Source organism: Ammospiza nelsoni, chromosome 5 (assembly GCF_027579445.1).
Source record: "Ammospiza nelsoni isolate bAmmNel1 chromosome 5, bAmmNel1.pri, whole genome shotgun sequence".
NCBI classification, from domain to species: domain Eukaryota; kingdom Metazoa; phylum Chordata; class Aves; order Passeriformes; family Passerellidae; genus Ammospiza; species Ammospiza nelsoni.
In genome coordinates this window covers 24,385,195-24,399,687 of record NC_080637.1, presented here as the reverse complement: position 1 = coordinate 24,399,687, position 14,493 = coordinate 24,385,195, and the positions used below count along the sequence as shown (strand labels likewise).

Genomic DNA, 14,493 nt, shown 5'->3' with positions numbered 1-14,493 from the left:
GAAACAAAAATCTTGCTTTTTAGCTTGATAGCAATTAGCCAACTAGGTACTTTGCTGTGAGGATCAATTTGATTCTGTTTGTATTTTGGTCTTATATATATTGTAATGAAATTTATATTTCTACTCAGGCACAACAGCTGCTAACATTAACTTAGAAGTGGTTTTAGTATCATATCCCAAGGGACCCTAATGAGGATTTCCTGAAGTTCTTGCATATGGGTCACGGGTGTGAGTGAGGAGGCAGGGAGGGAAGTGCTTCTTGGCCATGTGCCAAAGAAGAGATGGGCATTATTGTCTTCAAATGCAGAGTGTTTCAACATATGGGGGATACACCTAACATAAAACTTGCTGTTGCATAAGAATAATCATACCAGGTCAGATTAGCACAATGTGCTGTGTCATAATCTCATTTCTCTTCATAATCTTTACTCTTTTAGTTAAGATTATTGTGAGGGGGACACTTACGGGTTTCTTGGTGGCCTATGATGAATGCAGAGAGGAGAATAAGGACAGGCAAAGGCAAAATATGAATCTTGAAAATGGAATTTTCTCTTAGGTGTACAAATTCCATTCTTTTTTTTAGGCAGGTTGTTTTAATCAGTTTCATATTTATATCAGTGGGTAATTTTGAATTTACAAAAGGAGAAATGAAAACCAGGCAGTTGTGCTTTGATTTGTATGTAGACTAGATAATTGGTAAGCAAGCTGATAAATCTCTATTGTAAACCAGTGGACTTTTATGCCCCATGAAATAGTGTATGACTTGGCTTGTTGCCAGCCACTATTCTAGTCTGTAAATCTTCTTTTTTCCCAGCAAGCTTGGAATGTATGCAATACATTTATAGTCACAACAAACACAGCAGCAGAACATGTAATTTTCACTGGAATAAAAGTAAACACACAAAAAAAAAATGTCACTATTTTAAGCTGATATAGAAAAGCTTATCTTGGAATCTCCAAGAATATGAAAACACTATATTGTCCTTGAGAGGTGACTGTTTTGTATTTTATGAGTTTTGGGGAGTCTTGGTTCAATGCTTTGGGATGCATATGGTCTAAGCACAGCTGTCTTGGGTCATGTGTTTTTTAATAAACACTCCTCCCTTTGCCCACTAATAACACTGAAGTCTTTGTCAAAGCTGGCTCCAGATACACAGCAGGGTGGGTAATTTGGGTAATGTAGCACATGGTACAGGTATGCTGTTAAAGATGTAAAATTCTGCCTCTTCTGTGGAAAAAGTGAGTAATGAAATCAGCTCCACCAATAGTAACATTCAAAAGGGATTACAGTCCTGGTTATAGAAGTACCTGTGATTGCTTTTGTATAAGAGAACCCAAAGGAGAAGGGAAAAAACCCCAAAAACTAAAGGTGTTTTTCCCAATCTATTTATCACAGTAGAGCTTCAATTACAGCTGAACTTCACCAGTTCCCTTCTGAGTCTCTATGGTGGTCTGTGTGGTTTTCATCTGGAAGGCAGTACTGGCAACTTTTGGGCAGAATTTAACACAGCTCTGTACAGAAGAATTTAGTAATTTCTTGTTACTTTGGAAGTATCAGGTGCTGTCTGCTGCAACACTACAGAAAGAAGAATAAGGAGTTCATAGCACTATGTATTTTTAAACTGAGCATAACAGTGAAGCCAGGGGGCACATACTTCTTCATGTCCCTCTGAAGCTCATGCAGTAGATGAAGCAAAAGGTTAACCACAGCACACAGGTGATATTTGCAGTTCTTGGAGAAAGACTGGGTAAGGAAAGGCAAGAGGCAGAGATGGAAAAAATGAGGTTAGAGGAGTGAAAGTATGAGAATGATGAGGCAGGGAGGGAAATGGAAGGCAAAGGTGAGGTAACACTGATGGGGTTTATTACAATTGAAAAGGAGTCTGAGGACAAATGTAATAGCAGACTAAAGTAAAGTCAGGGCTTTAGAAAGTCATTTGGATACCTTGCAGTTTAGTGGTTTGACCTTACCTCTTTCTCCTCTCCTACCCTGGTTTTCTATCCTGTTGCTCATCCCTGGATGGGAAGTACTGGGGCCTCCAATGCTTTCTCTCTGGGACCTTTATTAAACTTGCTTCCCCTACCATTTACTTCTTCTCCTCCTGCTTTTGTTACAAAACTGGATACAGTGTCTAGAACTGTTTAGTAGATGATCCAATTATTTATACTTTTATTCTGTTCCAATTTCCATTTATTTTTGGTTTTAGCTATATTCTCACTGTCTTGTGAGAATGGTAGGGTTAATTTTGGTAGTTCTGAGGCTTCCCTTGTCCTGTAAGTCCAGTAAAGTGCAGTGACAACTGCTCCCTAGGGCCAAAACAGAGCTCCAGCCTGATAAACTAGATTCAGTCATATGATATGGCTAATCCATTACAACTCTGTAAAGTAAATGTGGAAGCTAATCTCAGTTGTCACTTTTGTAGAAAATGATTAAACAAAATTTACAAGCCAGATTTGCTTTGGTGCAATTGCAGAAGCATCACAGACTTAGATAGCAGTGAGTTGTCTGTTCTCCTGTGCAGCTACTGCAACTTTCTGTGGTTTGCAGAGCAAACAGGCCTGACTTCCTCATTTAAGACATAAGACTTCAAATCTTGTTTGGTGGGACTTTGAATTGAAATGTTAACCATTTTGGAAAAAATGAACCAACTGCTGACCAAAATTACTTTTCTTGTTTTTCTCTACAGGAAGTCACCAAAGCTGTGCAGCCCCTTCTGCTGGGGAGAATAATAGCTTCCTATGACCCAGACAACTCTGATGAAAGATCCATAGCCTACTACCTGGGCATTGGCTTGTGCCTCCTCTTTGTTGTGAGGACACTGCTTATCCACCCTGCTATATTCGGTCTTCATCACATTGGAATGCAAATGAGGATAGCTATGTTTAGCTTGATTTATAAGAAGGTAATTGTTTCATGTACACCCAAAGCCAAGCCTCTGTCTGTATTCTATGTAACTTTTAGACTAGTTGGTTGAAAGATTGATAGTTTTGTTAAGGTACACAAAGTACACGGAAGGATAATGTGGCTAACAGTTTCTGACAGCTCTCAGTTTCCCAGTCCAAAGAATTAAATACCTGTCTACAGCTGGTTGGACTGAAATCAGCCTCTGTGAGTTCAGACATGCTGCATATGTGGTGAGATGCTTTTATTGTTTTACCACTGTGCTCCTGTTAAAAATGCGTACTGCAGAGGAAGAACAACATGCTGGTGGCCAAAGAATATCTTCAAAAGAGAATTAAAGGTGAAAACTTAAACAAAAAATGTGTCATTGAAGGGATTAAATTTGACTGATACTGTGTAACATCATTATAGCATGAAAAGTCAACAGATAATGACCCATCACATGCTCAAAAATACAAAGATTTAAAGTTTCTTTTTTTAAGAAATGCCCAAAGAAGATAATTTAAACAAACATGTTAGTTATTCTAGTGTAAAGCTCACTGTGAAAGCATCTTTCAAAAATATTTTTCAAGAGAGGCAACAGTAGGAGATTTTTAAGGATGCACAGCAGCACACAGCATGTGTGCTTAATTAAAACTTGCATTAGCATATACATCTATATCTATAAAATATTCAACAGAAAAGAAGGACTAGGTCAATACATCAATATTTTTAAAGCAATTTAATGGTTATATTGAATTCAAGTGACATAAATAACAAGTTTAATGAGACTTTCTTTACAGCACAAACAAATAAGTGGATTATTACTTACACTGCTGCATAATTGGATTATTACTTACACTGCTGCATAATTGCTTATTATTTTTATCTTTATTTATTGTGTTTTATGGAAATAACTTATGATGACAATTTTCTATGGTTTTGTTTTCTTTTACAGATCCTAAAACTGTCAAGCAGAGTTCTAGATAAAATAAGTACTGGACAATTGGTCAGTCTTCTCTCCAACAACCTGAACAAGTTTGATGAGGTGCGTCATAGGTTATTTAATTCACTTGATGATCCATCAAATACCAATGTCAAGCTGTTCATGACAGATATTGAGGAAGAAAGGAGCAGAAATGGAGAACTGCCCTGAGTGCTCATTGTAGACAAAATACTCATTCATTACCTTAAGGAAATATGTTAGCACATAGCCATAGAAATGCTCATTCTCATACTTTATCTCCTATGCTGATTAGAAGAGGAAACCAAAAAAGCAGTTGCCTTATAAAAACATGTTTGTTCTTCAGTCCAGTGAGACTAACTGTTGTTAAGCAGCTTCATAGAACTTGCTGGTTCAACCCTTACATCCTACTTCCTGATGACTGTATCTTTTTACTAAGGTGATTCAGTCCATTTCTGTCATTGAACAAGCAATGAGGTTTAACCTCCTGCTCCTATTATTACCCAGTCCACTAAAAAGGGATTGTTCATGTAAGACTGTTAGGAAGTCAGACATCTGCCTTAGAGAGACTCCTGTAAAACTTCTTTTTGTTAGAGACTACAGCAAATCCCTGCTAATGCCTTTAGAAACTTGAAACTCCATGAACTTCTGTTCTTCAAGTGTGCTTAATTGGCCCTTTGGTAGGATATGATTTGCCTCCCTTGAAAGACACAAGATCAGAGAGACTGTAGACACATGGCTGGAGCTGCAGGGTGCATTTATGAAGCACTGCATGACTGTACAGAGTAGAGTCAGCTGGTGCTGCACAAGTTAGGACAAGTGCTCTGTCATTGCAGCAGTGCAGCTGCAGTAACACACACCCTGTGCCCCTGATCACAGGGTTCACTCCAAAATCTCCTGAATGGGAACTGCATTGAACTAGTTGTGTTCATACAACACTCATCTCTTCACCAAAGTAATACTTGCCTTCTATATCAGATTAAAACACTCAGAAGATTCTTACAAGTATTTTTTTCATCTCCCAGTGGTTGAAAAAGCCAGCATTGATGCCAAATTCCATTTACTTTTACAAAGCTGTGACTTTTCCTCATGCATATACATAACAAATAGGCAGCTGCAGATGGAACTTTGCCTTAGAAAAATCAAAGCTTAGGCATGAAATGTATATGTATTGCTGCACTGTCGTCATAATTAACACCCAGAATGCTATGTACTCAGGATCACCAATCCTCCTTTATAAACTTGTTTTTCTACTGGAAATATTTGTACCACTCTTCGATGTATTTTTCAAAGTGTCACTTTATTGACTACTTCCTTTTCATGCAGTTTTCAGAGCGCACCTCTAATTTTCATCATTTTTATTCTATTGTGGCCTTCCATAGGGTCTTGCCCTGGCTCATTTTGTATGGATTGCACCATTACAAGTGGCACTGCTGATGGGATTGCTCTGGGATATGTTAGAAGCTTCTGCATTTTCTGGACTTGCTTTTCTAATAGTCATGGTCTTATTCCAAGCCTGGCTGGGACAAATGATGATGAAATACAGGTGACAAGAATGTTTTAAAATATTTCAATATATTTTCCTGAAACGCATTGGTTTTAAGAAGTTTCTACCACTTGATTAAAGGACTCTGGTTAGGACATTACGTAGGATGAGTGTTTTCTGTGTAGGGAAAGTTACAGACAAAATTTCTGTAGAAGCAAGTGTCTAAACTTAAAAATATTGAAAATCTAGCATGGAGCAAATAGTGTTAGATTTAGCATTAAATCTAGAATTTTTAGAATTAAAACTTCTTGTTTGTTACTTGATCCATTCTTTTTAGAGTTTGTATTTCTCCTTTTGAAACAATTATTGGATTTCTAATAAATTTCTTCTATATTTCTATAATAATTCTGTTAAAATAAACATTTTAAGCAGAGGCATATATAGAAGCTCTTTTCATATGATATAATGGGATAAAAGCTGCCTATACAGGATGAAAAAGATGAAGATTGACCTACTGTCTTTTTACTTTGTAGGAATAAGAGAGCAGGAAAGATCAATGAGAGACTTGTCATCACCTCAGAAATAATTGAAAATATACAGTCAGTTAAAGCCTACTGTTGGGAAGATGCAATGGAAAAAATGATTGAAAACATCCGTGAGTAAGTGTACTCATTTCTTACACAAATTTTTTATGTGCTCAGAAAAAAAAATTAGGTGTCTATGAACATCATCTGTGGTCATGTTAGTTAAGAAGTAAAGCAACAACTATTAATCCTCAATAAACTAACCATGCATTCCCACACTGCAGCTTGGGGTTTTTCCCAATTTTTTTTTTAAGTTTACTATGGAGGTGAGATTTAAAAAAATTTTTTTTTGTTTACTTCCTCATTTGTATTAACGATGTTTCAGTGGTTATTTTGCGCAGGTAAAACAATTGTGGGATCTGTGTTTGTTTCTGGCCAGCCCTGTCCTCATCTTAAAATAAAAAGCCCTTTTGTGCCGGTTACTTAAGGCTTAACAGACGTCCCTATTCTGTGGTGGAGGAAACAATGCAAATCCTGTGCAGCCATTTTCTGAGAAATGCAATAAACCTGGCTATAAAATTTACATACAATCTGTGGAAGGAGTAAATTAGATCCATGTACTTATCCTGCACATTTACATTAACATTTATTGTCTGTAGATGGCCTTGTAGAAAGCTTATCTTCTCAATTAATATAAGGATTGAACTGTAACTACCAGACCTGAAGGGGAAATGAGGTAAAAGTTAGCTGAGACCTGTGAGAAGGAAGCCTTTGTTATGGGCAAGGAGTTCAGGGGAGAGGGAGGAGAAGTGACACATTTATTGATGGGTGACGCTGCATGAAAACTCTCCCATGTGTCCTCTGTGTTTGTTTAGTCTTTTACAGAGAAATAAAATTCTGTGCCAGGTGTGTGATTGGGAAAATAAAAGAAATATAAGTGTCATATTATCATGTAAATAACAGACATAAAATTATATTGTCCCACAAACACCTTCTTGTTCAGCTGCTTTCTGAAAGACAATCCAGGGAAAGTGAAGTGTTCTTTACCATTAAAATTTGTAATTATTTACTATAAACAATCAGAGAAACTCAGTCTGAATCCAGGTCATGAGTGCTAGCTCAAGGATAGAACTAGTTTATTATTCCCCTGATGTCACTTAGTCACATGTATTGCTTTTAGGAAATTTGAGAGCACATCATGCTAGCAAATCCTCTAGAAATTAATTAAATAAATTGTAGTTCACAAACTGGACACAGAAACCTGGAAATTGGACTGTTATTTTATTAGCTATATTTTCTATAATGATTTACAGTAAATTTTGTAATGCTGGAGTTACTGTATGAAACATGGATTTTTAAAAGACAAGAATGCAAGCAATATTTCAAGATCAGAGTACTTCTTCTATGAAGGGAGGCTGAGATAATTGGGATTATTCAGCCTGGAGAAGAGAAGGCACTGGGTAAACCTTATTATGGTGTTTCAGTACCTGAAGGGAGTCTACAAGCAATTAGTAGAGGGATGTTTTGCAAGGGTACATAGTGATAGGACAAAGGGGAATGGCTTTGAACTGAGGTAGGGTGGATTTAGATTAGATATTAGGAAGCAATTCTTCCCTATGTGGGTGTTGAGGCACTGGCAGAGGTTGCCAAGTAAAGCTGTGGATGCCCCATCCCTGGCAGTGTCCAAGGTCACGCTGGATGTGGCTTGGAGCAGCCCGTTCTGATGGAAAGTGTCCCTGGTTATGGCTGGAGGGTTGGAACTGGATGATCTTTAAGGTCCCTTCCAACCCAAACCATCATATAATTCTATGATTCTTCCATAAGTTTTTTTAAGTCATCCAGCAGGTCACTCAGTGAAGACATCACCAGAGCAAGTCAACCCAGGAATATCAGAGTTTCAATTGAATTTGGCTTGTGGAAGCAGCTCTGCAGGCCCTCCCAGTCTTTTGGCTTGCTAAGCTGCTAGCAAACAAGACCTTGTGTTTGAAGCCATGTCTGTGTTTTAGCCAGTGTGTTACAACTCAGTCATCACAAAACGATTTTGGCATGCTGGCATTTTCTGATACAAGCCAGTTTAATCTGCTTCAAAGACACCAAATGCAGACTGTCTGCTCTGGGCCCTCTTAAGTCTGCACTGAAAATAATTGTTCATAACAGGTGCCTGAATAAACATACCTGCACTCTTATGGGCTATGCAATCTATTCAGAGAAGAAAAAAACCACCCCACCAAACTGTTCCTGTGAACCATAGCATAGCCCAGGAGGAGGTGAAGGTTGGAAGTGTCTGTAGTTTGCCAGCAGAGACACATCATTACACTAAGCAAAAGATCTCAAGCTTATGTATTAGTACTGGTTCCTGCAGCACCACTTGAAAACCAGGCCTACACTGGTCTACACTCTGTATATGCACAAGGCTCGTAGGGTAGCTTACATCTCTTTTCAAAGACCCCATGTTGCATCAGCAAGACCTGTCCCAAGTAAGTATGTTGTCTACAGAGCTTTCAAGTCTGTATTACAGACAGGACCACCTCTGGGAAACTTTTGCTTGTGGCTGCATCAGTCTGTCATTCATGCTTGGGATACTGAAAAAGCTGCTAGTGCTTTCATTCTCCCTCTTTGAGTAGGGCTGTGTTCTTCAGAACTGAGGGTTTTTTTTGATAGCTTCTAGCCAGACATTTATGTGTGAATGGATGAACACCAAGTCCCACAATCTTTTTTATCCTTATTTTGTGCTGCCACTGGCAGTTTCATGCAAGCTCTGGAGGGACTTACAAGGCCCTTTCTCCCAGGCAGTAACTCTATCATGGTGATGACTTGCACATCTGGCTACTTTATTCATGCTTCTCTTGTGAAATACAGACTTAACAAGAAATACAGACACTGGGTCAATATGAGAAGACACATAAAGGTTGTGGTGCTCAGCCTTGCAACACCAGATATTGCCATCAGCAATGTGACTGCAAACTTCTGCACTGTACTCCAGTGGTCAGCACTCACCCAGTGAATGGGCATCTTGGGGCTTGTACCTTTTCTAGCCCCAGTTAATTGCTCTTGCAGGAGAGCAACTGCTCTGTCACAGCAGCAGAGGTTCTTCTGTCCAGGTAAAACTGAGCTGCAGGGCATCTGGGGGATGTGAACTGAACAGGATCAAAATGAGAGCAGTCAACAGAAATCTGCAGCACTGTGAGTTAGAGCTATCAACTCAGAAAATCACTTATATCCCCTGGATTATTTATCTTCTTATTTAATAGCTTGCTATAAGATGTATGGACCTTGTGGAAACAGCTAGAAGTAATCACTGATTGCATTCCTGACTGCACAGGAGTCAGTAAGCCTCTCTGTAGAGTGAGCTGACATGGAGAAAAGAGTGTGGAGAGCAGACTCCCTGCCTTCCACCTCTTCAAACTGAGGTTAAGTGGCATCCTAATTCACAGCCATTAGTAGCTTGCCATGCAAAAGAAGATGACCTTATAATCAGATTGTCTATTGTAAGGTTTTTCTAAGATAACATTTAGCAAATCTTGCATTTCAAAGTATCTTTTTTCTATAGGAGTTATGCATCTAAATGAGTATGGGATGATTCTTCTGGGAATACATCACATACCACAGTGTTAGATGCTTGAGGTTTGTTGTGCCAGGAATTGTAGAGGCTTGTGGTTTATTCAGTATGTAAATCATGACAGATTATTGTTACTTTGTCTGACATCTCTGAACATTGATGTCAAAATTTGACTCTAATGATATTTTAGGCCCAGAAATAGTTTGGAGTCTTACTTTTTAGTTGCAATTCTAGAAAAGAAGAAGGATGAGTAAACCTCTGAGTTAATTGTTATGCCAACACTTCCATCCAAAATATTTGTAAGTTGTAAACTGTGAAATCCTACACTAATTATTTGTACTTTTTATTTTTTTTTTTTTTTAACAGAACTGAACTGAAGCTTACTCGAAAAGCTGCTTATGTGAGATATTTCAACAGCTCAGCCTTCTTCTTCTCAGGCTTTTTTGTGGTGTTCTTGGCTGTGCTTCCGTATGCTGTGATTAAAGGAATTACTCTCCGAAAAATATTCACCACCATTTCCTTCTGCATTGTTCTTCGAATGACAGTGACCAGGCAGTTTCCCGGCTCTGTGCAGACCTGGTATGACTCTATTGGAGCAATAAACAAAATACAGGTACAATGCATAGACTAAAATCTTCCCAAGTACGTAAGCTAATTCTTCATATCGTGTTATCTTGTCAGCTGATCAGCAAAAGCACACAGCCTCCATGCAGACTTTTTGAATATATGTTGCTTTGATTAAACACCATGAAGTGTCATTATAAATCTTGATATTGTTCCCCAGGCAGCATAACCACACAGATCTCATGCTACCAGCTTGCTGCTTTTTTTTTTCTTTAAATCATGACATTTAGTTAGTTATTCTCATTGCAGAGCAAGAAACTTCATAAAATCATGACTCGTGGTGCTTAAGAGGTGTTTTTCCTTCAGAAAAGGAAGTTCAAAATTAGTACATGTTTTATATAGCATGGCTTCCAGGAGCTGCAGTCACAGATCTTCTTTTTCTGGACATTTGTGACAACAGCAGCAGGAAACTGTGCATTTTATGCAAATGTGCATCTCATTCATTATGAGTAGCAAGCATAATTAAGGTACCAGTCAAATAATTATTATCCACCTTACCTACTGAGATCAATTGCTCATGCACCAGCATGAGAGGCTTATCTGCAGAGTAAAATCAGGGTGGATTCTGATTAATCCTATATTTTTTACCTGCTGTTCTGAAATTACTCCCTAGAAGAGAATTCTTACACTATTTGGGGTGAAATCTTAGACATTTTTCATTGCATATTTATAGATGTGGGGTTTTTTGTAGAACATAGATTTTGTCATTTTTAGTGGGATAAAAATAACTAATACAGAACATAAAGTTCTTAATCAGATTTCTGAACCTCAGTCTAGAATAAGAAGTAGGTGTGGGATTTTTATGATTTCAACTGGGCAGAAAATTCAAGAAATCTAGCTACAAACCTTTCCATTTGACATTCAGAAGGCTGCTTTGTTAGATTCCATCATAGGCTTTCCTTGTGCTCTCAAATTCCTTAGGCATCAGTGGAAGTATCCTGTCTCTCCTGTTTCCTGGAAGAGAAGGTCCAGTGCCCTGGACACAGTCACAGGACTGGCAAGCTCAGTTGTCAAATCATTGCCCTCACTTCACTGAATGCTTGCTTGTCTTTGGAGATATTAGCAAATGGGTGCTCCAGAACCCATAAATAATCATCTCTTTGTGGCAGGTTCAGTATAGTCCCCATAGACAGACAGGACAGAGGCCCAAAACACCAAAGTCCTTTACTAGTCTTACTAGTCTTGAGAAACATAAACAAGAATAATAAGCCACTCACACACCTCTCTGATTTAATTTCCACATCAGTTTAGAGAGTTGACCAGGCCAGGTGTATTCCCTGGGTTATTGTATTTTCACATGTTTTTTAGACCATGACATTTCAGAATCAGTGTGCTATCTCTGACTATCACTGCTACAGGAGCTCCACTGGATGACCCCTTTGTTATGAAAGCACAGCTTTTTTTTTTTCATAAATCATGTGTGTCATACCTTCCAGTTTTTCAGTTCCTGCCCTTTCAATCAGCTGCCTAATTGTTATGCCAACAGAGCCCCCCTTCTTGTTCTACTTGGGAAATTTGCAGGTGTACTGCTGGGAACTGATTTCTCCATGAGGTTTAAGTTTTCCATTGTATTGCCCATGTAGATCTATTTGCTTAGAAATAATTTTAAAAAAAGTAGAATTTGGAGGAGACAATATCTACAGACTATATAACCTTAATAAAATAATGGAATAGAGAGGCTGCCTTTCCTACATTATCACAGCCTTACTTTTATTTCCTAATGCTATCCCAGAAGGCAACATGAGCACTGGGTTGCTAACGTGTCATTTGAAATTACACTGCATCAGTGCTGCACTTGCCAGGATCATTATCTGCCTTTTATTTTTGTTGGTGAAAAGATCATTCCAACTCTTTTAAACTCTTGCAGTTTTGGCAAAGGGAGATACCAGCATGTAGCTGCTTTGTTTCACTGTTTACCTGAGTGCAACCTTCTACATCTTACTCCAAACCCAAAGCTTCATTTTCAAAGGGTTAAACTCAGAGGGATGATCTTGCCAGATACAAGTCCTGAAAGTGAAACAAGTGCCAAGTTTTGATATTGTTTCTAAATCAGAACCAAGTACCTTTATGGCTATGTTTTCACTAGCAATGAAAGAATTGGTAGTTTCAAAAACATTTCCTTCTGCATCCAAAAATGTTGTATAATTTATATTTATGCCTCTTGCTGAAAGCACTGTGATGCAAAAGTGTCACCAGAAATATTAGTGCTCTGTGTAGGCAAATATAGACTGCTTTGTGCAATATGACCTTGTCCCTTACTGTTTCATCTGCTTTCATGGTGTTTCTAGGATTTCTTGCTGAAAAAAGAATATAAAGCTCTGGAGTATAATCTAACAACCACTGGGGTTGAGCTGGACAAAGTAACAGCTTTTTGGGATGAGGTTGGTACTTTTACCCAAACTATATTAAAACACAGAGTGTATATATATATATATATATATATATATATATATTTTTTTTTTTTTTTTTAATATTTGCTATGACACTCTCTAAAAAGAGCAGCCTACACTCTTTCTTTTTAACTAGCTTCAGCTTTCAGCAGGTAAGGAATACTTAGCAAGTAAGTAATGCATGATATCAAATTGTACACATTGAGAAACTTGGGAAGAAACCTTTTAATAAGTGTTAAGGCCTGTAATAAGTAGTTATTACTGACTTCGGCCAGCCTAAAAACAGGATCAGGCTATGTCATGTATAAACATTAGAAAACAGTTCTATAATAAGCAAATTTTGTTTGTGTGCACAAATTTTGGCATAAATCCAATATATACATTAAAAAATATATATTCAATAATATAATCAGTATTTTATTGATAGGAAAAGTAACATGAGAAAAGTAAGTTCATATGTTTCCTAAATCCATAGTATGATATACATGATGTGTATCTGTACATGTATACTCTGTATATGCATGCTTTATTTATTTTTTATGTACATCAAATATATATCATTGCAGGGAATTGGAGAGCTATTTGTAAAAGCAAACCAGGAAAACAACAATAGCAAAGCTCCTAGCACCGACAGAAATCTCTTCTTCAATAATTTTCCCCTTCATGCCTCTCCTGTTCTTCAGGACATAAATTTCAAGATTGAGAAGGGGCAGCTATTGGCTGTTTCTGGATCTACTGGAGCAGGCAAGGTATTTCTGTTTCTGCTGGTTCAATTAGAGTCCTAATAACTGTAAGGACTAATACTGTGTTGTTACCTGTATTGTTACCTCTATTTTTACTGCATTCTTGCTATCCTGTGCTTGCTACAGAAATGATGGCTGCAGGAAAAATTATGGATAATCTGCAAGTTTCACTGAAATAGTTGCTTGAGGTTTTATACTGCGGCCACTCTGAGATAGAGTTTGCAGGATATTTTTTTGTAATAGAAGGTTACAGAATTATAAGGAAATAGCAATTTAATGAAAAAATGTTTTCCCCATTGGAAGTAAAAGGAAATTTTACAGGAGTAATGCAAACTGAAACCTAAAGTTAAGGCTCATGGTGAGAATCTCCTGGCCTTTAAAAAAATGAAAAACATAGAATAGATATACTGATGGCTTAGTGTGCTAGAAAGGATTTTTTTCCCTGCCTTTTTAATATTTTAAGGAAAAAACTGAACACAAGATGGTTTGTAACCCGACAGTGCTGACAGGAATACAGCCAGGTGTGTGTGCCCTGGACTTGTGGTGTCCCTGATGACTCAGCTCCGGTCCCTAGAGTGCCTCACTTGGGCTTCCTGAGACCCACGTGAAAGCCTGGGGAGATGCGGCTGAAACTGCTGGTGTCCTGTGAAAAATTGTGGTTTAGATTATTCATCATTTTACTACCCCAAAATGTTATCAATCCATTTAGTTTGCAGATGACACATCCAATTAACATCATTAATATAAAATGAGTTGAACTGTGATACTCTTATTCTCTTTGAACAGCTAGTAATTAGATGAGTCTTGATGAGACTTTCATCTCCACTGCGTTTTTTGAGGAAATGTGAAAGTTAAAACAAATGTTCATTATGCTTCTCCTGTTTAATAAATTATAGGTGAAAATTTCTTTTACTTGCATGGGGTAAAATCTTTGGTCTGTTGGAGTCAATGACAAAGGACCCATCAATTTCAGTATGATCAAGGCTTCTTATTTTTCATTAATGATCCCCACAAGAGAGAGCAAGGGACCCAGAGCATGAGATTGTCCACAAGATGATGTGTTAAGGTGCATTTTAGTGTGATACTTTTGAATTAGCAGAATAGTTTATTGTTATTGCTAACGCTGGCAATTGTAATGTAGAAATGTGAACTAGAAAATGTTGAAGGACGTATCTATATCTCCTTTCATCTGCTACATAGGAAATTGAGGAAAATTCCGATTACACTGAACAGTCTATGTGAGTACATGCTTACAAAAAATTTGCACTTTCCAAAGCAATAAAAACAAAAGCCTTATAATATTAAATCAAAAAGTTAATATT

General features: G+C 37.7%; 1 protein-coding gene across 1 annotated transcript in view; it reads left to right on the top strand.

Moving 5' to 3' along the window:
• The window catches only part of CFTR (CF transmembrane conductance regulator), an 87,701-nt gene that overhangs the window by 17,021 nt on the left and 56,187 nt on the right, over positions 1-14,493 (top strand). Inside the window, exons 4-10 of the mRNA XM_059472683.1 lie at positions 2,688-2,903; positions 3,840-3,929; positions 5,228-5,391; positions 5,865-5,990; positions 9,781-10,027; positions 12,327-12,419; positions 12,995-13,177. Coding sequence (XP_059328666.1) covers positions 2,688-2,903; positions 3,840-3,929; positions 5,228-5,391; positions 5,865-5,990; positions 9,781-10,027; positions 12,327-12,419; positions 12,995-13,177 — 1,119 coding nt within the window. The remainder of the gene's footprint in view (positions 1-2,687; positions 2,904-3,839; positions 3,930-5,227; positions 5,392-5,864; positions 5,991-9,780; positions 10,028-12,326; positions 12,420-12,994; positions 13,178-14,493) is intronic.